This window comes from Rana temporaria, chromosome 3 (genome assembly GCF_905171775.1).
Source record: "Rana temporaria chromosome 3, aRanTem1.1, whole genome shotgun sequence".
NCBI classification, from domain to species: domain Eukaryota; kingdom Metazoa; phylum Chordata; class Amphibia; order Anura; family Ranidae; genus Rana; species Rana temporaria.
The window spans coordinates 40,050,654-40,076,998 of NC_053491.1; the positions used below are offsets into that span (position 1 = coordinate 40,050,654).

Here is a 26,345-nt window from a genome sequence, read left to right on the forward strand (position 1 = left end):
TCATTTCCCTGGTTATCTTAGTTTTAATATAGGTTGTGCCAATGTAATAATGCCTATAATGGAAGACACCAGGCCACTTACACCAAGAATTCCCGGATTGGTTTGGTAGACTCCTAGCCAGGCAAGAGGACTAAGAAGGTCACAGATATTTTTGATGGTGTCCAGTAATACAGGTGGGTTGTGTCTGAGGCTCAGGTAGAAGATGGTTAAGAAATTCTCAAGGACTTTTACGATGGAATTGCTGTGGTTGAGGTGCGGTCCTCTGCCACACACACTGCCATTTTCGTATCGCTTCCTCCCTCCGCCCTCTTCCTCCATGCTTCTCTTAATTACATATAAATCCCTGGCCAGATGAAAGAGGAGAGAATAGAAATAGCAGCGGGTCGCTCGAAGCCTCCACTTGGCCTTGTTGATGTCAGACACCAGCCCCACGCTGACCGCCCAGAGCACGCCGTCACACAGGAAGTAAAGAACGCGGTTTAGATTGGCAGCTGTCAAGCAGTAACACAAGGCAGGATCTGAGAGCTGGAGAGCAGCTTTGGAAGCTTCAATGGCATGTATAAAGTTGCCAAGTCGGAACACTGAAAGACAATAAAACACAGTTAATCATTTATCTCTCTGATCTGCAATGTGACGATGTTCAGCTCAGTGTGACCAAGTTCATTGGACAAGTTCAAATAATATCAAGTCTCGCGTTATAAAAGCGGGTTGATGACCTTACCGGATGCAAACACCATCCAGAATAAAGTGATTGTAAACCCTCAGGCCAGGTTCACACCTATGCGAATTGAGTGCGGCTGAAACCGCATCCAATACGCAGAACATTTCTAAATACATTGGCCCAGATTCAAGAAGCAATTGCGCCTGTGTAACCATAGGTTACACAGCGCAATTGCTTACTTGCTCCGGCGTTACAAATGCTCCTGATTCAGGAACATCGTAACGCCGACTGCAGCCTAAAATCTGCGTGGCATAAGGCTCTCTTAGGCTGCATTCTTGCGATGACCGCTAGGGGGCGCTCCCATTGTGCTCAGCGTATAGTATGCAAATTGCATACTAACACCGATTCACAATGTTGCGCGAGCCCTTGCGTACGCAAGTTACGTCGTTTCCGTACGGCGTGTTTAGCGTAAGGCTGCCCCTTCTAATAGTAGGGGCAGCCAATGCTAAAGTATACCCGTTGTTCCTACGTCGCAAAATTTGAATTTCACGTCGTTTGCGTAAGTCCAGCGCCATTCACGGTCACTTGGAAGCAAATGACGTCCTTGCGACGTCATTTGCCGCAATGCACGTTGGGAAAGTTTCCCCGACGGAGCATGCGCTCTACGCTCGGCGCGGGAGCGCGCCTAATTTAAATGATTCCCGCCCCCTACGGGATCATTTACATTAGGCGCCCTTACGCAGGGCAAGTTTACACAGCGCACACGCAATTTACGGAGCTACTGCTCCGTGAATCGCGGGTAGCGCAGTAAATTTGCGGGGGCGCAGGGCAAAAACGTTGCCCTGCGCCTCCGCAAGAAAGGGGCAAATCTACCTGAATCCGGGCCACTGTTTTCAATGAGGCTGGTTCACATATGTGCGATGCATTCGCACTGCGCATTGCAGTAAAACCGTGTGCGTCTTTCAGGCATTGCGATGCGGCTCAGGTGCGAATTCAAGCCCATTATCTTCTATGGGTACGCAGCTGATTCGCAGATGTGTTCAGTTCTCTTCAGGAATTTCTCTCATTCAGCTCAATACACTTCTCCCCCACTCTGCTCTCACCCGCAACTTCTCCCAGGTCTCCAAATTCGCATCTAAGGCCTCATTCACACTTGGCCGTTCGGGTCCGTCTGTCGGCGGACCTGAACGGCCGCTCCATGCATCGCTATGGAGCGTCGGATGTCAGCTGAGACATGTCCGCTGACATCCGACCCGATCCGACCCGCTAAAAATTAGACGTATGGGGGCCACGTCCCCATCCGTCTATGCGGATCGGATCAGATCTGATGAAAACGGACATGCTGTCCGTTTTCATCAGATCCCTCCATAGGACACAGCGGTGCCCGACAAGCCCCTCCCCGCTCAGTGAGCAGAGAGGAGCTTGTCATCCGTCGGCTCAGCGCAGATCTGCGGACTGATCTCCCGCTGAGCCGACGGGAGCAGGCGGACTCCGCAGCGATGGAGTCCGCCAAGTGTGAATGAAGCCTAAAACGTTGCTAATCTGCTGAACACTTCTCTTATCTCTCTGCAGAGATAAGAGAGCTGAAATTCGCACCGCACTAGTGTGATTCCGACCTCAAGGTTTTTCACCTCAATGCATTCTTATGCATTAAAATGGATGTAAACCCGATTCATGAAATTTGAGCTGGGCACATCTATCTGCAGTATTTTGTTATCTCTCTTCAAAGAGCTAAGTCCCCTAGATCTCTCCTGAACAGTTCCTCTGTTATCAGCCTGAGAACTTCCGGACAAATTCTCTGACACATCGGATAAAAGCAGCCTAAAATTTCTCTCAGGGGAGGTTGTTAAAATACATTAGCAGGGAGCTAGTCCCGTTACAAAACACCTCTGAGAGTCTCTGCCTATGATAAGAGGGGGTGTGTGCCTTTCTTCCAATCAGCAATGTTAGCTATCTTGGCTGTATGCTCAGACATCACACTCTGTGTTTAAAGGGGTGTTCCAGTCATTTTTAATGTTTATTGAAAGTCAGCAGCTACAAAAAGTGTAGCTGCTGGCTTTTAATAAACAGACACTTACCTGCTCCACGTTCCAGCGAAGCGCCGGCCGGTGCTCCGCTCCTCTCCCCCCGGCGTCTTCATTCTAAGTGTGGGCACCCGGACGTGACAGATTTCGGCTTCACGGCCTGGCACCCACAGCGCATGCTCAAACACAAGGCCCGAAACCGGCCCTTCAGGCCATTTCATGTCGCCCTCACAGCTCTCCTGCAGTTGCAGGAGAGCTCCAGCCCTCCTCTGTTCCTCCTCCAGACCCTTACTTTCTGCTTTCAAGCAATGCATCCAGCTTCTCCCCAGCAGCAGCATAAGGAAAGGGGGGTGCACTGTGATGTAGGGGAGAGTGGGGGACACAACTTCTGATGGTGGGGGGGGCTCTTGACATCTAATGTAAGGGGAGGGGATGTGCTGGACATCTAATCTTACAGATACAACCGGCCCTTTTGAGGGAAATCATAATGCTGATTCGGCCCACAATGAAATGGAGTTTGACACCTCTGATCGACAACTTCTTTAAAGCCTAAAGCTGGCCATAGATGGATTGAAATTCAGCTGGTTCAGCAGAGACCAGACAGATTTCCATCATACAACCAGCCTGTTGTAAAATCTTTGCTCGATCAGTGCCACTGGCTATAGGTGGAGGGAGGAATTCTCCCTGCTGCATTATATTATTTTGACAGCGGGGACTCCTCCGCTGTCAGAATACGCCGATCATGGGAACGTTTTCCAACAAGCTGGTTCAAGAGAAGTCAGTGCTTAGAACAACTTTTACTTTTGGGATAAAGGTTTTACATAAATGAATAAAAGCCAATTATTGTAAGTAGAGGTGCACCGAAATGGAAATTTCAGAACCGAAACGAAACCGAAAAAAAAAAAAAAAAAATGTCAGGCCGAAACCGAAAATGACTTTTTTTTTTTATAATTGTATGTTAAAACACCACCCCCACCTCCTGCCACCATCACGGGCTGGACTCTGGGCAAGTGTCACTGCTATAGTGTCCCTCCTGAGTCCTCTTGACTCGATCGGCTATTCAAAAATGGCGCCATTACGTATCTGTGCATGCGCCGCCCAGCCGAGCGGATACAAGATTTCCCGAGCCCGAAGCCGGCCGGGCTCAGGAAAGCTTGTTTTCACTCGGCCGGGCGGCGCATGCACAGATACGTAATGGCGCCACCCGGCGCCATTTTTGAATAGCCGATCGAGTCAGGAGGACTCAGAAGGGACACTTTAGCAGTGACACTCGCCATAGGCAGAGGACAGAGCCGTGACAGCCCAGTGGCCATCATTTTTACGGGCACCTGATGCCCATATCGGCAATTTTTAAGCTGTTTCGGCATGTCGCCAAAACAGCTGTTTTCGGCCGATATGTATTGGCCACCGATATATCGGTGCATCCCTAATTGTAAGTACCCCTGTCCATGGTAAATGGCTTGTCTCAACCCTCTAACTGCCATTTTTGCTGGACAGCCCAGTCCAAAGAGAAGTATGGGATTTAGATAAAAAAAAAAAAAAAATGAATGCTCACCTAGGTGAATGCCGCATCATCCAACGCTGCATCTGTCCCCCGCTGACGCTGCACGGTTTATGGAGAATAGATCATTACATTAGGCAGCACAGGATCTGATATTAGGGCATTCCCCTCTTCTTTACAATACTAGCTGACCTTTCACTCACTAATGTGTACTGTGCACTTCATATAACCGACTATTACAGCCCAGCAAAGGGTGTGCAGATAACAGGAATGGAATCAGACATTTTTTCTGCAGTCGATTCCCCTGTGAAATAAGACACAATGAGGGTTATTTAAGAAAGGCAAATCCACCTTGCACCACAAGTGCAAACTACGGGCCAGATCCACAAAGAACTGCCTATCTTTAGGTAGGCGTAGCGTATCTCAGATACACTACGCCGCCGTAACTTAGAGCGTACTTTCCGTATCCAGAAAGAATTTGCACCGTAAGTTACGGCGGCGTAGTGTAAATGTGTCGGCGTAAGGGCGCGCAATTTAAATGACTAAGATGTGGCCGTGTTTTATGTTAATTCATCTTGACCCCACGTAAATGACGTTTTTTTTGAACGGCCGTCCGTGGGGGTATCCCAGTGCGCATGCTCGAAATCACGTCGCAAATAGTCAATGCTTTCAACGTGAACGTAATTTACGCAAAGCCCTATTCCCGAACGTTTTACCCAAACGACGGAAACTTCGACGACGTCCATACTTAACTTGGCGTACGCCTCATAGACCCAGGGGTAACGTTACGCCGAAAAAAGCCTTATGTAAACGACGTACGTTTGAGGATCGGCGTATCTAGCTAATTTGCATACTCTACGCGGAAATCAACGGAAGCGCCACCTAGCGGCCAGCGTAAATATGCACCTAAGATCCGACGGCGTACTAAGACGTACGTCAGTCGGATCTAGCCCACATTCAGGCGTATCTTGTTTTGTGGATACAAAACTAAGATACGACGGGGCATCGTAGAACTTAGGCGGCGTATCAATAGATACGCCGGCATAAGTTCTTTGTGGATCTGGCCCTACAAGTGCAATGTGCACTTGAAATTGCACTGAAAGTGCACTTGGAAGTGCAGTTGCTGTAGATCCGAGGGGTACATGCAAGGAAAATAAAAAACAGCATTTTAGCTTGCACATGATTGGATAATAAAATCAGCAGAGCTTCCCCTCATTTCAGATCTACCCCTCAGATTTACAGCGACTGCACTTCCAAGTGCACTTTCAGTGCAATTTCAAGTGCACTTTTAGGCCCGGATTCTCAGTGGAGATCTCAGCCGTCGTATCTCTGCGTTGTACCGTCGTATCTCTGCGTTGTGCCGTCGTATCTATGCGCCCGATTCTTAGAATCAGTTAGGCATAGATATCTATTAGATCCGACAGGCGGAAGTCTCTTACGCCGTCGGATCGTAACTGCATATTTACGCTGGCTGCTAGGGGCGTGTACGCTGATTTACGCGTCAAAATATGTAAATCAGCTAGATTTCATGAATCGCGAATTCATGAACGTACGCCCGGCCGACGCAGTAAAGTTACGCCGTTTACGTTAGGCTTTTCCCGGCGTAAAGTTACCCCTGCTATATGGTGGCGTAAGTGCGGCGTACCAATGTTAAGTATGTCCGTCGTTCCCGCGACGAAATTTGAAAATTTTACGTAGTTTGCATAACTCGTCCGTGAATGGGGCTGGACGTAATTTACGTTCACGTCAAAACCAATACGTCCTTGCGGAGTATTAGGAGCAATGCACACTGGGAGATTTCCATGGACGGCGCATGCGCCGTTCGTGAAAAACATCAATCACGTCGAGTCACAGAACATTTACATAAAACACGCCCCCCTGTTCCAAATTTAAATTAGACGGGCTTACGCCGGCCGATTTACGCTACGCCGCTGCAACTTATGGAGCTAGTGCTTTAAGAATACAGCACTTCCCCGTCTAAGTTGCGGAGGCGTAACTTAAATCGGATACGTTACGCCGCCGCAAAGATACGCCGCTGGACGAGAATCTGGCCCTTAGTTTGCATTTGTAGTGCAAAGTGTATTTGCCCTTCATAAATAACCCCCCCATGCCTAATGTAGCTGCGGCCCGGGTGTATTACAGCAAGGGGGAATGGGGGTTCTTTGCACACATCACTGCATGGTTGGAGTTCCTCTGAGGACATGTGATGTGGGAATCTGGGCTACAAAAGATATCGCCAGGTCTAGATGATTAGTAAGCTGAACTGTGAACAATGGGTAATAAATCTATTAACCGCTTAAGACCCAGACCATTATGCAGGTGAAGGACCAGGCCCCTTTCTGCGATTCGGCACTGCGTCGCTTTAACTGACAATTGCGCGGTCGTGTGCCGTGACTCCCAAACAAAATTGGCGTCCTTTTTTTCCCACAAATAGAGCTTTCTTTTGGTGGTAATCGATCACCTCTGTGGTTTTTATTTTTTGCGCTATAAACAAAAATAGAGCGACAATTTAAAAAAAAAAGCAATAATGTTTTACTTTTAGTTATAATAAATATTCCAAAAACATATATAACATTTTTTTTTTTCCTCAGTTTAGCCCGATACGTATTCTTCTACATATTTTTGGTAAAAATAAAAATTTATTGATTGGTTTGCGCAAAAGTTATAGCGTTTACAAAATAGGGGATAGTTTTATGGCATTTTTATTAATATATTTTTTTTACTTGTGCAGCGCCTATGTACTTTATAGTACCGGTGCTAGTCAAATTTAAGGGTAGATCAGAGTGTAGTTAGACTCTGATCCAGATTGTTAAATGCAAAACACTGGGCCAGATTCTCAAAAGAGTTACGACGGTGTATCTCAGGAAACACCGTCGTATCTCTGTTTTTGGCCCCGGGTATCCATGCGAGTGATTCCTAGAATCATTTTCGCATAGATACGGCCAAGATCCGAGAGGTGTAAGTCACTTACACCGTCGGATCTTAGATGTAATTCGACGCAGGCCGCTAGGTGGCGTTTACGTTCAGTTCTCATTTGACTATGCAAATGAGCCTGATACGCCGATTCTTGAACGAATTTGCGCCACGTAGTCGTCGTTTACGTTGTTTCGGTAAGCGTAAGGTAACCCCTACTATATGAGGGGTAACCTTACGCCAGTCCGCCGTATGCCATGTTAAGTATGGCGTCGGGTCAGCGTCGTCTTTTTCCGTCGGTTAAGTCGTTTTACTAAGTCGTCCGTGAATACGACTTTACGTCAATGACGCTCACGTCGGCGTCAATGACGCTCACGTCGGCGTCATTGACGTTTTCCGTCGTGAGCTGGAGCATGCGCACTGGGCTATTTTTCCGCCCGGCGCATGCGCAGTTCGATCAGCGCGGGGGCGCGCTTAATTTGAATACAAGCCACCCCCTTTGAATTACGCGGCCATACGCCGGGCCATTTACACTACGCTGCCGCAAATTACGGAGCAAGTGCTTGGAGAATACAGCACTTGCTCCAGTAAGTTGCGGTGGCGTGGTGTAAATGGCTTACACTACGCCAACGCAGAATCTTGGAGAATCAGGCCCAGGGTCTCTGCCTCAGCTTGGCTGTGCTGTGGGCTTATTCTGTTGCGCTGGGGTGTTCTTTCAGCCCCGGTGCTGCAGGTGGCAGCAGTGGAGTCGAGGTTTGGGTGCTCTTTCCCAGCAGCCAATCAGGAGGGTTTGACCTCGCTGTGCATGCTGGGGAGGGGTATTTATGGGGCAGACGCCATTGGATCTGGGTCTTCTTTGTCCAGGGTGGCCACATCACAGCGCCCCGGCGTTATGGCCTACCTGGCCGGGGCGTGCATGCCACGCGATGTTCCTGGTTCCGGAGCCATGTTGGCCCGGAGCATCTGAACAGCGACGGGGACCCAGTGAGTGACTGGGTTCCCACCTTTTAGGATCCCAAGCTGTACTGCTGTTCGGTGGGGAGTCCATCTGGAGGAGCGCCATTAAGAGGCTGGCGGTCCAAAAAGGCCTCGACAAACCACCGGGGATCGAGGTAACTGGACACTAAGGGATTGATCACCTGTCGGTCGGTACCTGGGCAACAAGTTGAAGGAGATCCAGGCGTAACTCATCTAAGGAGGTATATCTCCAAGAATTCAATCCAGAGAGGGCCTGTGGCAGAGGTATCTTTCTGAGGCTCACCGAGGAGGGTCTGTGGCAGGGACTTTATCCTACAATTGTCCGAGTGATACTCCGGCTGCCAGGTCCGTGAGAGAGGCCTGTCCGGGTACACTAAACCCACTCCGGCAGGAATGGCGCATAGAAGTGTTACGATTGGGAGCAGGACTGTTTCCTATCATCACGCCTGAATCTGCTGTTCTCCTTTCTTCTTCAACTTTACTTTCCTCACCACAAGTTTACTGTTTTTACCGGCTGGGTAATAAAGAGCACAGCAAAGAGCACCTGTCGTGGAAATTCCTTCACTTCTACCAAATGCAGTACACATCATTCACTCCTAGGAATTTGGAGGAGCCATGAGGTATTGTGCCGCCCAAAAATCCAGCAGCTCCTCCGGGGGTAGTGCTATGCTAGTAATGGAGGCAATCAGCGATTTTTTCCGTGACTGCGACATTATGGCAGACACATCGGACACGTTTGACAAATTTTTGGGACCACTGTCATTTCCACAGCAAACAATACTATAAAAATGCATTGATTACTGTGAAAATGACAATGGCAGTGAAGGGGTTAACCACTAGGGGGCGCTAAGGGTTTAAGTGTGTCCTATTGTGCGTTTCTTACTGTAGGGGGGCGTGGCTGGACGTGTGACGTCACTGATCGTCGTTCCCTATATCAGTGACAAGCCACAGAGAAGAACGGGGAAGGTTTGTTTACACTCACCTCTCCCCGTTCTTCAGCTCCTGTGACCCGATCGCGGGACACCGGTGGCAATCGGTTCCGCTGGGTCCCGCGAGCGTAGTCGCGGAGCTTCGGGCTGGCGGTGCGCTCGCGACCCACGGCTGGGTTCTTAAAGGGAACGTACATGTACGCCCTTGTGCCCAGCCGTGCCATTCTGCCGACGTATATCGTCGTGCGGCGGTCCTTAAGTGGTTAAATCTCCTAAAAGATAAACCCCCTAAAAAATAAAAGGAAATATGATATTTTTAGACCATAACAATAGACCCCAAGAATTGTATTAGTTCAAAATGTACAATAGTTATCCTTAGTCTAGAAATGTTAAATAGAGATGATTACTGGCGTGGTGTTCCTAATAAAAATGTCCTCAGTAGCCTGTGGGATGTTGCAAAAAACATTCTTAAAACAGAGTTCCACCCAAAAATTGAACTTCCGCTTTTCGGATCCCCCCCCCCCCCCTCCGGTGTCACATTTGCCACCTTTCTGGGGGGGAGGGGGGAGCAGATACCCGTCTAATACATGCATTTGCTCCCACTTCTGACGATTGAGTTCGCTGTGGAATCAGCGGCAACCTGTCATGTCTGTCATCTCCTCCACCCCCCCCCTCCGCTGTCTTCTGGGAGACACACAGGTCCCAGAAGACAGCAGGGACCAGCGAGGACATGCATGCGCAGTAGGGAACCATCCTATGAAGACGCAAGGCTTCACCTTCCTGATTCCCTTACAGAAGATGGCGGTGCCACCTCCCGAGAGTTGAGGGAGAGATCAGCTTTGGATGACGACATATTTTAAAAGTCAGCAGCTGCAGTATTTGTAGCTGCTGACTTTTAAAAAATAAATAAAAATTGGGCGCAACTCCGTTTTATTTACTTCTGTACCACAAGCCTTTTACCCCCATGGGACTGGACTGCTTCTTTGCTGTGCTTCTGGACCAAGCCTATTTCTGACACTATGGGCCAGATTCACAGAAGAAATACGCCGGAGTATCTACTGATACTCCGGCGTATTTTTAAATTTGCCTCGTCGTATCTTTAGTTTGAATCCTCAAACCAAGATACGACGGCTTTAGGCTTCGATCCGACAGGCGTACGGCTTCGTACGCCTTCGGATCCTAGGTGTAATACTTCGGCGCCCGCTGGGTGGAGTTCGCGTCGTTTCCCACGTCAGGTATGCTAATGAGCTGTTTACGGCGATCCACGAAGTTACGCGCGTTCGTCGCATTCTCTTACGTCGTCGCTAGTCGGCTTTTCCCGGCGTATAGTTACGGCTGCTATTTCATGGCTTATATTTAGACTGCCCATGTTAAAGTATGGCCGTCGTTCCCGCGTCGAATTTTAATTTTTTTGTTTTTTTTGCGTAAGTCGTCTGTGAATAGGAAAGGACGTAACGCACGTCGCAGTTCAAAAAATTACGTCGGTGCGACGTCATTTCGCACAAAGCACGGCGGGAAATTTCAAAATGGAGCATGCGCAGTACGTTCGGCGCGGGAACGCGCCTAATTTAAATGATACACGCCCCATTTGAATTAGGCGGGCTTGCGCCGGACGGATTTACGCTACGCCGCCGCAAGTTTACAGGCAAGTGCTTTGTGAATCAAGCACTTGCCCATAAAACTTGCGGCAGTGTAACGTAAATGCAATACGTTACGCCGCCGGAATTCTATGTAAATCTGGCCCATGTTGTTTACAGTATTTTTTTATAGCAAATTACTTAGAACCCCAAAATATTATGTATATTTTTTTAGCAAAGACCCTGGAGAATAAAATGGCGGTTGTTACAATATTTTTTGTCACACAGTATTTGCACAGCGGTCTTTCAAACGCAATTTTTGGGGAAAAAATACACTTTACTGAAAAAAACTAAACTAAACTAAACTAAACTATTTTTTTGTATATTGTGAAATATGATGTTACGCCGAGTAAATAGATACCCAACATGTTACGGTTTCAAATTGAGCAAATTCGTGGAATGGCGACAAACTATGGAACTTAAACATCTCCATAGGCAACGATTTTAAAAAATGTATGCAAGTATGACATGTTTATTATTTTAATGTAAAAAAATCCAAAGCTTTAACTATCATTTTAAAGCGGGGTTCCGGGGGTAATTTTTTATTTTTTTTGCAAGCTAAAATTAAATCACATGAAATAGTCCGTAAAACATATTAACCACTTAACGACCGCGCTATAGACAAAATACGTCTACAGCGCGGTCGAGTTATTCTGGGAGGACGTCTATGGACGTCCTCCCAGAATCTTGCTCCCGTGTGCCCCCTGGGGCATGCTCCCGGAATCATCCGCGACCGCCGGGTCTAGAAGATCCGCCGCATCACGGACTGCGGTAAATTGCCGCTGATAGGCGTTTATCACGTGATCACTCCGTCAAATGACAAAGTGATCACTTGTAAACAAACCGGTGTCATGTGATGACGAGGTTCCTCTCTCCCTCCACTCTCTGTACCGATCGGTACAGTGTGAGAGGAGAGGGATCGGATGGCAGCTGCAGATCTGTGGGCTGGATCTGTGACAATTGCAGTCACAGATCCAGCCATCCATCCCTTCATGATCAGCCATCCCTGTGCAATACTCTGCAATACTCCAATACCCCGCAATACGTCCCCCCCTCCCGCCACCCTCCGGTGCTTCTACCGGCTCACTGCTACGATCGAAGCCAGGATCATTTATTTTTTTATATTTCAGGCTTCCCAGCCTAGAGGTGAGATGTGGGGTCTTATTGACCCCCATATCTCACTGTAAAGAGGACCTGTCATGCCATATTCCTATTACAAGGGATGTTTACATTCCTTATAATAGGAATAAAAGTGATCAAAAAATGTATTTTTGGGGAAAAAAGTGTCAAACTAAAATAAATAAAGTAAAATGAAATGAACGATACATTTTTTAATTTTTTTTTTAAAGTGCCCCTGTCCCCGTATGCTCGCATGCAGAAGCGAACGCATACGTAATTCCCGCCGACATATGAAAACGGTGTTCAAGCTACACGTGAGTTATCGCTGCGAACGTTAGAGCGAGAGCAATCATTTTGGCCCTAGACCTCCCTAAATCTAAATAGGTAACCTGTAAAAATATTTAAAGCGTCGCCTATGGGGATTTTTAAGTAGCGAAGTTTGGCGCCATTCCACGAGCGTGTGCAATTTTAAAGGGTAACATGTTGGGTATCTATTTACTCGGCGTAACTTCATCTTTCATATTATGCAAAAACATTGGGCTAACTTTACTGTTTTTTTTTAAGCACAAAACTGTTTTTTATTTATAAAACGCGTTCGAAAAATTGCTGCGCAAATACCGTGTGAGATAAAAAGTTGTAATGGGTCTCTGCTAAAAAAGCATATATAATGTTTTGGGATTCTATGTAACTTTCTAGCAAATAAATGATGATTTTTACACGTAGGAGAGAAATGTCAGAATTGGCCTGGGTGCTCCAGAACGCCTGAAGGTGCTCCCTGCATGTTGGGCCTCTCTATGTGGCCAAAGAAATGTGGGAAAAAAATGACAACTTCAAAAAACGAGTCACATTTGAAGACCCCATATCAAGCAAGTTGACTGCTGTTCTAAGGCAGGGCTCAAAATTTCAAGTTCTGAGCTACTCAAGGCGTACTCGCCACCAGTTGCCCCTAGACACGCCCTCATAAATCTCATGAAATGACACTTAAATGTTTTATGCAGAATTAAGTTATAAAAATAAATATTAAGAACAACTTTATCCATGCCCAAAAATGCAGCCTGCCCATGTCTACCAATGCAGCATGTGTCCCCAATGCAGCAAAATGTCCCCATAGCAGCCAGAGTCCCCCATATAGCAGCCAGAGTCCCCCACATAGCAGCCAGAGTCCCCCATATAGCAGCCAGAGTCCCCCACATAGCAGCCTACCTGTGCAGGGTAAGAGAGAGGATCCGGAGCCGCCGCCACCTGGTTGTTCAAAGCGCGGGGAACATAACAGCTTTCAATTCAATAGCTGTGTTCCCCGCCGCGAGCCGTCATATACAGCACCCCCCCCCCCCATCCGGGAAACTTTGATAGACAGATCACCCGTCCAATCCTGGGATGGGTGTTCTGTCTATCAAAGTGCCCGGACAAGGGGGAGGGGCTGTATATTTCGGCTTGTGGCGGGGAACACAGCTATTGAATTGAAAGCTGTTATGTTCCCCGCGCTTTGAACAACCAGACGGCGACGGCGGCGGCTCCTCTCCTCTCCTTGCTCGCCCCCCCCTGCTCCCAGGCAGCCCACACTCGCCAGCCCTTAAAATTTTCTCGCAAAATGCGAGCAGGCGAGTGTAAATTTTGAGGGCTGTTCTAAAGGCCCCTTTCACACAGATGAACCGATCGGGTCAGTTTTTCAGGCGGACCCTCCATTAAGGTGAAAAAACACGAAGGTTTACAACATCTTTAACCACTTAATCCCCGGACCATATTGCTGCCCAAAGACCAGAGGACTTTTTGCGATTCGTGACTGCGCCGCTTTAACTGAAAATTGCGCGGTCGTGCGACGTGGCTCCCAAACAAAATTGGCGTCCTTTTTTTCCCCACAAATAGAGCTTTCTTTTGGTGGTATTTGATCACCTCTGTGGTTTTTATTTTTTGCGCTATAAACAAAAATAGAGCGACAATTTTGAAAAAAATGAATATTTTTTACTTTTTGCCATTATAAATATCCCCCAAAAATATATAAAAAAACTTTTTTTTCCCTCAGTTTAGGATGATACGTTTTCTTCTACCTATTTTTGGTAAAAAAAAAATCGCAATAAGCGTTTATCAATTGTTTTTTGCAAAAAATTTATAGCGTTTACAAAATAGGGGATAGTTTTATTGCATTTTTTTTTTTTTTTACTACTAATGACTGCGACATTATTACTTCGGACAATTTTGACACATTTTTGGGACCATTGTCATTTTCACAGTGGAAGTGGTTAAGGTGAAAAAACACAAAGGTTTACAACCCCTTTAAGTTTTTTTTTTTTAAAGCAGACTGGAGGTAGGCAAATGTAAATGGACACAAATCTATAGGGGTGAAAGGACTGACAGGCGGACCTGATCAGACCCTCCGTGTGAAAGGGGCCTTAAATGCATGCCTGTGTCTAATTATCTTGTACATTTCCATATTTAACAGCACAACAGACAAATACAATGGAAAACAAAAATCAGGTTTGCTAATACAGTGATTAGAGAACAGGGGATTAGGTATTTATAACTATGGCAACTAAGGGAAAGTTCCACAGCCAATTCTAATACTTACATTTACGGCCAGAGCTCATGTTAGATTCCACCCGTTTGAGCTTCATTACCACTTTCTCTCTGCCAGCTTTATTCTCTAACATATAACTAAGCAACATGCATGCATACTGAGTAGCTCTGAAATGGAAAAAAATGGAGTATGATGTTTTTTTAATGGAAAAAGCAAGATTTTTTTTTCTTGAAGATAAAACTATGGGGGTTATTTATGAAAGGCAAATCCACTTTGCACTACAAGTACAAAATGCACTTGAAATTGCACTTGGAAGTACAGTCGCTGTAGAACCGAGGGAGACATGCAAGGAAGATAAAAAAAACAGCATTTTAGCTTGCACATGATTGGATAATAAAATCAGCAGAGCTTCCCCTCATTTCAGATCTACCCCTCAGATTTACAGCGACTGAACTTCCAAGTGCACATTCAGTGCAATTTCAAGTGACCTTTGCACTTGCAGTGCACTTGTAGTGCAAAGTGGATTTGCCTTTCGTAAATAACCCCCAATATCTACTATAAAAAAAAAAAAAAAATTATGACGTTGCCTACTGATAAATGACAGATCACACACAGAGAAAATGACAGCGCCTGCACAGTTGTACCTGAAAAGTCGATCTCTTCCTTGGCTTTGGTTCGTAAACTTTACAAATCCATCCATAGTAAACGCTCGTGTCAGACACATTCTGACTACAACTGTAAGAAATCAGAAGGAAAAAACATTTAGAAAAAGTCTTTATACTGAAAATGATGTTTTATAAGGAAACAAAATCCCACCCAGATCTATGATGTATGTAGCAGGGCTGGGAAAAAAAATCGATTTGATTTTAAAATTGAGTTGGTAGGTCAAATCGATTCATATAAAAAAAAAAAAAATGTTTTTTTCCCCCCCCAGGACCGGCGCTGACACCGCACCGGTCCTGAGGGGCTGCGGGCAGGAGTTTTTAGGCGAGGCCAAAGCCGGGGCCTTGCCTAAAAACTCCTGCCCAAGCTCCTCAGGACAAGCGCGGTGTCCATCAAAAGAAAAAAAAACTTGATTTGAATCGTAAAATCAAGTATATATATAGGGCTAGATTCACAGAGAGATACGACGGTGTATCTCCTGATACGCCGTCGTATCTCTGACTTACACTGGTCGTATCTATGCGCCTGATTCATAGAAACAGTTACGCATAGATATGCCTAAGATCCGACAGGTGTAACTGTGTTACACCGTCGGATCTTACCTGCAATTTAAAAATGGCGCGGGGGGCGTTCTCGCTGATTTACGCTGAGAAATATGTAACTCAGCGAGATACGCCAATTCACGAACGTACGCGGACCCGACGCAGTGTTGTTACGACGTTTCCGTAGCAGTTTTCCCGGCGTATACTTACCCCTGCTTCTATGAGGCGCAGCCAATGTTAAGTATAGCCATCGTTCCCGCGTCGATTTTTTTTTTATTACGTCGTTTGCGTACGCCGATTCAGAAACCCGTGCGCCGCAAGTTACGCTCACGCCGAAACCACTGACGTCCTAGCGATGTCAGTGGGAGCAATGCACGCCGGGAAATTTCGTGGATCGTCGCATGCTCATTTAAATCGGCGCGGGAACGCGCCTGATTTAAATAGTACACTCCCCCTAGCCGCGGAATTTGAATTCCGCCGGGGGTTTTACGATCCACCGCCGCAAGTTTGGAGGTAAGTGGTTTGTGAATTACCCACTTGCCTCTCAAACTTGCGGCAGCGGATCTTAAATCACATAGATCACGCAGTATATATATATATATATATATATATATATATATATATATATATATATATATATATATATATATATATATATATATACATACATATATATAAAAAAATCGCCCAGCTCTAGTATGTAGAACATTTTTTTATTTTTTTTTTGCAAATTGATTGAAGATTTTTATCTGTTTTTGTTCTGTAGGTATGGAAATCAAATGACACAGTGGTGGGTATAGAAAATAATCACTTAAAGGAGTTGTAAAGGAAAAAAATATTTTCACCATAAATGCAATCTATGCATTAAGGTGAAAAAACATCCGATGATGCCGGCCCCCCCCGAGCCCCCTTATACTTACCTGACCCCTCGAAAGTCCCGCGTTCGGTCCCGAGATCCTCTTCGCCGCTCAGCCTGGCCGCTGATTGGCTAGAGCGAATGGATTGAGAGCAGCGCAGCCATTGGCTGGCGCTGTTATCAATCACATCCAGTGACGCGGCGCACCGAGGGGCGGGGCAGAGCAATAGTGTCGCTGTTTCACGGGAGCGCGCCCGCAAGGACTCATCACCATGCGATTTCTCTCGCATGAATGTGGTGAGTTCTTGCGGGGAGGACCAGAGACAGCTGCCGAGGGACCCCAGAAGAAGTGGTTCGGGGCCACTCTGTGCAAAACGAACTGCACAGTGGAGGTAAGTATAACATGTTTGTTATTGTAAAGAAACATTTTTTTTCCTTTAGTGACACTTTAATCTGCCTCAATGTGTGCTCATTTTTGCTGTGCGCTTTGGGTCATTGCCATGTTGGAAGGTCCCGTATAGACTCGAGTATAAGCCGAGTTTTTCAGCACTTTTTTTGTGCTGAAAAAGCCACCCCTCGGCTCCTGCTGTGTCATGCGGTCAGTTGGCGGCCGTCCAGTGTAACAAAGCCCCGCCTTCTCCTCGTGATTGACAGAACACTGACTCACTTCTGGGAAACTGAATCACGGACGAGGACAAGGAGAAGGCGGGGCTTTGTTAACTTTAGTCGGCGGCCGTCCAGTGTAAGACTGCAGGACACAGCGATCAGGTACATGAGGCATGCAGACGGGCACAGTGAGGCATGCAAATAGGCGCAGCGAGGCATGCAAATAGGCGCAGCGAGGCATGCAAATAGGCGCAGCGAGGCATGCAAATAGGCGCAGCGAGGCATGCAAATAGGCGCAGCGAGGCATGCAAATAGGCGCAGCGAGGCATGCAAATAGGCGCAGCGAGGCATGCAAATAGGCACAGTGAGGCATGCAAATAGGCACAGCGATGCATGCAAATAGGCACAGAGAGGCTGCAAATAGGCTCAGTGGGCCAGATTCACAGAGCGAGTACGCCGGCGTATCTACTGATACGCCGGCGTACTTTTAAATTTGCCGCGTCGTATCTTTAGTTTGAATCCTCAAACCAAGATACGACGGCTTCTGGCTTCGATCCGACAGGCGTACGGCTTCGTACGCCTTCGGATCGTAGGTGCAATACTTCGGCGCCCGCTGGAAGGAGTTTGCGTCGTTTTCCGCGTCGGGTATGCTAATTAGCTTTTTCCGTCAATCCACGAAGGTACGCGCGGCTGTCGCATTCTCTTACGTCGTCGCTAGCCGGCTTTTCCCGGCGTATAGTTAAAGCTGCTTTTTTGCGGCGTATAGATAGACGTGCCATGTTAAGTATGACCGTCGTTCCTGCATCGAAATTTGAAAAAAAAATTTTTTTTGCGCAAGTCGTCCGTGAATAGGAAAGGACGTAACTCACGTCTAAGTTCAAAAAATGACATTGGTGCAACGTCATTTCGCGCAAAGCACGGCGGGAAATTTCGAAACGGAGCATGCGCAGTTCATTTGGCGCGGGGACGCGCTTCATTTAAATGAATCACGCCCCCTACCCGCCGATTTAAATTCTGCCGCCAGAAATACACTACGCCGCCGTAACTTACGGCGCAAAATCGTTGAGGATTTGACTTAAAGCCAGGTAAGATACGGCGGCGTAGTGTATCTCTGATACGCTGCGCCTGTCCATTTGTATGTGAATCTGGCCCAGTGAGGCTGCAAATAGACACAGTGAGGCTGCAAATAGACACAGTGAGGCTGCAAATAGACACAGTGAGGCTGCAAATAGACACAGTGAGGCTGCAAATAGACACAGTGAGGCTGCAAATAGACACAGTGAGGCTGCAAATAGACACAGAGAGGCTGCAAATAGACACAGAGAGGCTGCAAATAGACACAGAGAGGCTGCAAATGGGCACAAAGAGGCTGCAAATGGGCACAAAGAGGCTGCAAATGGGCATTGTTGACTCTCTTTTCCACCTATAGTAGCTGCTGCATTTACCACCCTAGGCTTATACTCAAGTCAATACGTTTTCCCCTTTTTTTGTGGTAAAATTAGGTGCCTCGGCTTATATTTGGGTCGCCTTATACTCGAGTATATACAGTAAATCTTCTTCCGAATGACAACTTTTTGACAGAGGGCAGCAGATTTTCCTCAAGAATTTGATGGTATTTTGCCCCGTCCATTTTCCCTTCTATCCCGACACAGGCTCCAGGCCCCGCTGCAGAGAAACACCCCCATAACAGGATATTACCCCCTCCATGCTTTACTGTAGGAATGGTGTTATTTGGATGGTGAGCTGTATTGGATTTCCTCCAGACATATCGTTTGGTGTTGAGTAAGGATGAGCTCTGGCGTGTTTGCATAGAACACGTGCAGAGCCCGCCAGGAAGTGTGCACGGCGCTGCGCTAATAACAGCCAGGGAGACGTTTCCCGATCCCTGCAGCCGAGCATCGGGACAATGTCTCCCTGGCTGTGATTAGCACAGCGCCGTGCTCACTTCCTGGCGGGCTCTGCACGTGTTCTATGCGAACACGCCAGAGCTCATCCTTAGTTTTGAGGCCAAATAATTGAATCTTAGTCTCATCTGACCAGAACACCGTTTTCAATGTGGCCTCAGAATCTTCAAGGTGCATTTAACCACTTCCCGCCCAAGGCCATCATATGACGTGCTGGACTTTGAGGGGTGATATCTGAATGATAGGTGCAGCTGCAGGCATCATCCAGATATCATTGGGCCGGATTCAAGAAGCAATTGCGCCTGTGTAACCATAGGTTACACAGCGCAATTGCTTACTTGCCCCGGCGTAACGAGTGCTCCTGATTCAGGAACCTCGTTACGCCGACTGCAGCCTAAGATCTGCGCGGCATAAGGCTCTTATGCCACGCATATCTTAGGCTGCATTCTTGCGGTGGCAGCTAGGTGGCGTTCCCGTTGTGCTCAGTGTATAGTATGCAAATTGCATACTAACACCGATTCACAACGTTGTGCGAGACCTGCGTACGCAATTTACGTTGTTTACGTACGGCGGTTTTCGCGCAAGGCTGCCCCTGCTATTAGCAGGGGCAGCCCATGTTACGTATACCCGTCGTTCCTGCGTCGCGAAATTAGAATTTTACGTAGTTTGCGTAAGTGAATCGTGAATGGCGCTGGACGCCATTCACGTTCACTTTGAAGCAAATGACGTCCTTGCGACGTCATTTGCCGCAATGCACGTTGGGAAAGTTTCCCGACGGAGCATGCGCTCTACGATCGGCGCGGGAACGCGCCTAATTTAAATGATTCCCGCCCCCTACGGGATCATTTAAATTACGCGCTCTTGCGCCGGGCATTTTGCCGGCGCGCCCGCGCAATTTACGGAGCTTCTGCTCCGTGAATCAAGGGCAGCGGAGCAAATTTGCGGGGGCGCAGGGCAAAAACGTTGCCCTGCTCCTCCGTAAATAATGCGCAATTCTCTTTGAATCCGGCCCATTATTTTCAGCCGGCGGTTCTCTGCTCCATAAGGCCCCATTCACACCTGAGCATAGCGTTTTCAGGCAGAAAGTCGCGCAAATTTACCGCGATTTTTTTTACCACGTTTTACCGCAATTTGTACAGGTCAAAAGGTCACCAATGTAAAAAGCAGAAAAACGCCAAAATCTGCCCCCAAAAAAAGTCCCAGAACTTTGAGCTTCAGGCGTTTTAGAGCTTCTGGCTTCAGGCGTTTTGGAGTGGAGATGTGAACCATCTCCATAGAGAATAATTGATTTTTCCCCTCTAGTGTTTTGGAGCTTCAGGCTTCAAGCTACAAAACACTCAGGTGTGAATGGGGTCTAAGAGCAATCATATCGGCTGTTCAGTCGCTTGATCATTTTTACAGGCGGCGGGAAGGGACTCCCCCTCCTTCTGCTGTCCTCCGATGCTTCTACCGGCTCGCCTGCGCAATCGGTGAGCCGGAGAAGGAATCTTCCCGCGGTTTAGCATGGAGATTTCCGGCGACCAGATGGTCTCCAGCAGTCTCTATGACCTTTGGAGGCCCGAGTGCAACGTTATTGATCTTAGCCTAGAGGAGAAATGTGGGGTCTTAGACCACAAAGAGGACCTGTACTGTACATCGTGCCCATAAATGTAAACAGTGTTCAAATTACACATGTGAGGTATTGCCACAAAGGTTGGCACAAAAGCAACAATTCTAGCCCAAAACCTCCTCTGTAGCTCTAAACTGGTAACCTGTAAAAAAAATTGCATACACACTGGGCCAGATTCTCAAAGGGCTTACGACGGCGCAACGCCATTTGCGCTGTCGTAAGTCCTAATCTGGCCCGGCGTATCTATGCGACTGATTCTTAGAATCAGTTACGCATAGATATCCATTAGATCCGACAGGCGTAAGGCTCTTACGCTGTCAGATCTTAGATGCATTTTTTTTTCCCGCCGCTAGGTGTCGCCGACGTCGTTTTTCCCGTCGTCTATGCAAATTAGCTATTTACGCGAGATTCCCGAACGTACGCACGGTCGACGCAGTGAATTTACGACGTTTCCGTAGCTTTTGTGACGCGTAAAGTTGCCCCTGCTATATGAGGGGCAACCAATGTTAAGTATGGCCGTCGTTCCCGCGTCGAAAGTTAAAAAAGTAAGTTGTCTGCGTAAGTCCTCCGTGAATGGCGCTGGACGCCATTTACGTTAACGTCGAAACCAATGACGTCCTTGCAACGTCATTTAGCGCAATGCACGGCGGGAAAATTTAGGGACGGCGCATGCGCAGTACGATCGGCGTGGGAACGCGCCCAATTTAAATGATCCCCGCCCCCTACCTGGATCATTTGAATTAGGCGGGCTTGCGCCGGAGAATTTACGTTACGCCGCTGCAACTTTACAGGCAAGTGCTTTGTGAATCAAGAACTTCCCCGTAAAACTTGCGGCCGCGTAACGTAAACGAGATACATTACGGCCGCATAGTTTAACACCGATCTACGAGAATCTGGCCCACTTTTAGACCAAATTCCCGCAGGGACGTAAAACACTACGACAAGCTGAGAAAAAAGTTCAATGCTCCTGAGCATGCGTTGACTTGATTCTGATCATGCGTGTTTTTTTTCTCCGTCGGAGTTCCACACAGACGATCGGAATTTCCATTGGAAAAAAATAAAACATGTTCTATTTCTAAACTCCGACGGAAAAAAGTCCAATGGGGCCCACACACGATAGGAATATGAAAAACTTCCATCTGACTTTTTTCATTGGAAATTCTGATCACGTGTACAAGGCATTATTACATATGAGAGCCCCCCCCCCCTTACATATGAGAGTCCCTCTTACATATCAGAGCCCCCTCTTACATATGAGAGTCCCTCTTACATATCAGAGCCCCCCCTTACATATGAGAGTCCCTCTTACATATCAGAGCCCCCTCTTACATATGAGAGTCCCTCTTACATATCAGAGCCCCCTCTTACATATGAGAGTCCCTCTTACATATCAGAGCCCCCCCCTTACATATGAGAGTCCCTCTTACATATCAGAGCCCCCCCCCTTACATATGAGAGTCCCTCTTACATATCAGAGCCCCCTCTTACATATGAGAGTCCCTCTTACATATGAGAGTCCCTCTTACATATGAGAGTCCCTCTTACATATGAGAGTCCCTCTTACATATCAGAGCCCCCTCTTACATATGAGAGTCCCTCTTACATATGAGAGTCCCTCTTACATATGAGAGTCCCCCTTACATATGAGAGTCCCTCTTACATATCAGAGCCCCCTCTTACATATGAGAGTCCCTCTTACATATGAGAGTCCCTCTTACATATGAGAGTCCCCCTTACATATGAGAGTCCCTCTTACATATCAGAGCCCCCTCTTACATATGAGAGTCCCTCTTACATATGAGAGTCCCTCTTACATATGAGAGTCCCCCTTACATATGAGAGTCCCTCTTACATATCAGAGCCCCCTCTTACATATGAGAGTCCCTCTTACATATGAGAGTCCCTCTTACATATGAGAGTCCCTCTTACATATGAGAGTCCCTCTTACATATGAGAGTCCCTCTTACATATCAGAGCCCCCCCCCTACATATGAGAGTCCCTCTTACATATCAGAGCCCCCCCCCCCTTACATATGAGAGTTCCTCTTACATATCAGAGCCCCCCCCCTTACATATGAGAGTCCCTCTTACATATCAGAGCCCCCCCTCTTACATATGAGAGTCCCTCTTACATATCAGAGCCCCCCCCCCTTACATATGAGAGTTCCTCTTACATATCAGAGCCCCCCCCCTTACATATGAGAGTCCCTCTTACATATGAGAGTCCCTCTTACATATCAGAGCCCCCCCCCCCTACATATGAGAGTCCCTCTTACATATGAGAGTTCCTCTTACATATCAGAGCCCCCCCCCCCTACATATGAGAGCCCCCCTTACATATGAGAGTTCCTCTTACATATCAGAGCCCGCCCCTCACATATGAGAGTTCCTCTTACATATCAGAGCCCCCCCCTTACATATGAGAGTCCCTCTTACATATCAGAGCCCCCCCCTTACACATGAGAGTCCCTCTTACATATTAGAGCCCCCCTTACATATGAGAGTCCCTCTTACATATCAGAGCCCCCCCCCTTACATATGAGAGTCCCTCTTACATATCAGAGCCCCCCCCCCTACATATGAGAGTCCCTCTTACATATGAGAGCCCCCCTTACATATGAGAGTTCCTCTTACATATCAGAGCCCCCCCTTACATATGAGAGTCCCTCTTACATATCAGAGCCCCCCCTTACATATGAGAGTCCCTCTTACATATCAGAGCCCCCCCCCCTTACATATGAGAGTCCCTCTTACATATCAGAGCCCCCCCTTACATATGAGAGTCCCTCTTACATATGAGAGCCCCCCCTTACATATGAGAGTTCCTCTTACATATCAGAGCCCCCCCTTACATATGAGAGTCCCTCTTACATATCAGAGCCCCCCCTTACATATGAGAGTCCCTCTTACATATCAGAGCCCCCCCCTTACATATGAGAGTCCCTCTTACATATCAGAGCCCCCCCTCCTTACATATCAGAGGCCCCCCTTACATCAGGATCCCTCTCAGAATTGGAGATAGTAAATCAGATTGGTCAGTCTGTGTAAGGAGTCTGAGGATCCCCTTCTAGTTGCAGACGGGATAAGATCCGGTAAGGGGCCAGATATGTGTCCCCGGGGCCATAATCTGAAGTCCCGTCATACATAGAACAATGGTATCTATTCAGTCTTTCGGAGGGGGGCTCAGATCTCCATTCCTGGGTGATACACACCTCCCAACATTGTGAGATGGGAATGAGGGACACCTACTTGCAAATGTATGTAGGCATAGGACACGCCCCCTGACACACCCCCTTAAAGGAGAATTAACCTCGAAAAGGTTAATTTAATCCACAAGGGCTTTTTTTTACCACTACTATTCCTTTATATGGTCTTTTAACCACTTCAGACCCGCGCTATTGACAAAAGATGTCAACAGCGCGGCTCTCAAGTGCCGGGTGGACGTCTTTTTAAAAGCATTACCCGCGCGCGCCACTGGGTGCCGCGCAACGGGTAAACACTGTCCCGGCACATCGCTGAAGAGCCGATGCGTGTACCTGGCGGCCGCGATGTCCGCCGGGTACACACGATCGGCGGTGACACAGCAGGTGACAGCAGGGACGTGGAGCTCTGTGTGTAAACACATAGCTCCATGTGCTGTCAGAGGAGAGGAGACCGATCTGTGTCCCTTGTACATAGGGACACAGCATCGGTCACCTCCCCCAGTCACCCCCTCCCCCCACACAGTTAGAACACACCCAGGGAATACATTTAACCCCTTCCTCACCCCCTAGTGTTAACCCCTTCACTGCCAGTCACATTTATACAGTAATTAGTGCATTTTTATAGCACTGATCGCTGTATAAATGTGAATGGTCCCAAATTTGTGTCAAAAGTGTCCGATACGTCCGCCGCAATATCGCAGTCCCAATAAAAATCGCAGATCGCCGCCATTACTAGTAAAAAATAAAAAAATAAATCATAATTCTGTCCCCTATTTTGTAGGCGCTATAACTTTTGCGCAAACCAGTCGCTTATTGCGATTTTTTTTTTTTTTTTACTAAAATAAGTAGAAAAATATGTATCGGCCTTAACTGAGAAAAAAAAAATGGGATATTTATTATAGCAACAAGTAAAAAATATATATATATTTTTTAAATTGTCGCTCTTTTTGTTTATAGCGCAAAAAATAAAAACCGCAGAGGTGATCAAATATCACCAAAATAAAGCTGTATTTGTGGGGAAAAAAGGACGTCAATTTTGTTTGGGAGCCACGTCGCAGGACCGCGCAAATGTCAGTTAAAGCGACGCAGTGCCGGAAGCTGAAATTTCGCCTGGGCACGAAGGGGGTTTATGTGCACAGTAGGCAAGTGGTTAAAGTTTACAAATGCAGCAATTTCGAATTTGGATGAAATGTTTATCACTGGGAAACACGTTTTGATAGATAAAAAGTGCATTTTTTATACAACTATATAGATCAGACCAAAATGAGGGACAAATGAGGAGGAATGAGGGACAGAGGGACATTGCTCCAAATCAGGGACAGTCCCTCTAAATCAGGGACAGTTGGGAGCTATGTGTGATATGATTGGTGATGTGATCGGTAATATGATCAGTGATGTGATCGGTGATGTGATCGGTGATGTGATCGGTGATGTGATCGGTGATGTGTGGGAAGCTCAGGAAACAAATAGAGCACCATCAACCAACACCTGACCATTGTTTTTTTTCTGCCACAATCGATCGTTCTGGGTTGAGCAAAACCCATCGGGCTAAATTCACGTAGAGTTACGCCGGGCGTATCAGTAGATACGCCGTCGTAAATTTAAGCGTATTCTGGAAACCAGATACGCTTAAATTAGGCTAAGATACGAGCGGCGTAAGTCTCCTACGCCGTCGTATCTTAGGGTGTAATATTTACGCTGGCCGCTAGGTGGCGTTTTTGGCGTAGCGTATGCAAATCACCTAGATACGCCGATTCACAAATGTACGTACGCCCGGCGCTATTTTTTTACGTTGTTTACGTTATGCTTTTTCGGCGTAAGGTTACTCCTGCTATTAGGAGGCGCAGCCAATGTTAAGTATGGACGTCGTTCCCGCTTCGAATTTTGAATTTTTTACGTCGTTTGCGTAAGTCGTTCGCGAATAGGGCTGGACGTCATTTACGTTCACGTCGAAAGCAATGACGATTTGCGGCGGAATTTAGAGCATGCGCACTGGGATTCTTTCACAAACGGCGCATGCGCCGTTCGTAAAAAACGTAAAATACGCGGGGTCACCATTAATTTAGATAAAACACGCCCCCCTCTTGCTCATTTGAATTAGGCGCGCTTACTCCCAGCCCCATTTACGCTACGCCGCCGTAAGTTAGGAGGCAAGTGCTTTGGGAATACAGCACTTGCCTCTCTAACTTACGGCGGCACAGCGTAAATACGATACGCTGCGCCAACGTAACTTTACGCAAATGTACCTGAATCTAGCCCATCGGGATTCATCCCTCAGCTCTGACATTCTTATTATTATGAATGGACTGATGTGTGTTTCTATAATCAGTCCATAGATGGTTGAGTCTTATCTCAGTGTGTGTGACCACCATACAGATGCTCTGTCTGCTTCTTCATCTCTTCTCCATTATATAACCTGAGCCAACCAATCACTGCACACCTCTCACTGACCCCCATCAGCAGCCCTACACCCAGGAGACAGAGGGGGGTCAGCGGACTCCTCCCCCTTCCCTGCACTCACCTGTTCGGTGACACTTCTCCCCTCATTCACCTGAGACTCACACCTGCCTGCGCGTGCACGCCTCACCAGCTGAGTGCGCGCGCCCCCGGGAGGAGTGTCGCGTGACCAAGCGGCGTCGCTCACTGGTGCATGCTATTTCCCAGCCACGCCCCCAGAACGCTTAA

The 26,345-nt window shown here is 47.3% G+C and overlaps 1 protein-coding gene across 1 annotated transcript; it reads right to left on the bottom strand.

Annotated features, from left to right (window-relative positions):
* Window positions 1-26,298, bottom strand: PEX11A (peroxisomal biogenesis factor 11 alpha). Its single transcript, XM_040342417.1, has 4 exons — window positions 26,182-26,298; window positions 14,922-15,012; window positions 14,329-14,444; window positions 1-581 (listed from the first exon to the last, which is right to left on the bottom strand). Exons 2-4 carry the CDS (start codon window positions 14,999-15,001, stop codon window positions 13-15), a joined length of 765 nt encoding a protein of 254 aa, XP_040198351.1. The 5' UTR covers window positions 15,002-15,012; window positions 26,182-26,298; the 3' UTR covers window positions 1-12.
* Window positions 26,299-26,345: the final 47 nt, after the last annotated feature.

What these genes read in the sequence shown, in the direction of transcription:
- PEX11A (XM_040342417.1), bottom strand. Translation starts at nt 15,001, where the DNA reads ATGTGTCTGACACGAGCGTTTACTATGGATGGATTTGTAAAGTTTACG. An exon ending in GGAAGAGATCGACTTTTCAG is followed by an intron (nt 14,445 to 14,921) that starts GTACAACTGTGC and finishes TTTCCATTTCAG; the next exon opens with AGCTACTCAGTATGCATGCA. An exon ending in CATGAGCTCTGGCCGTAAAT is followed by an intron (nt 582 to 14,328) that starts GTAAGTATTAGA and finishes ATTGTCTTTCAG; the next exon opens with TGTTCCGACTTGGCAACTTT.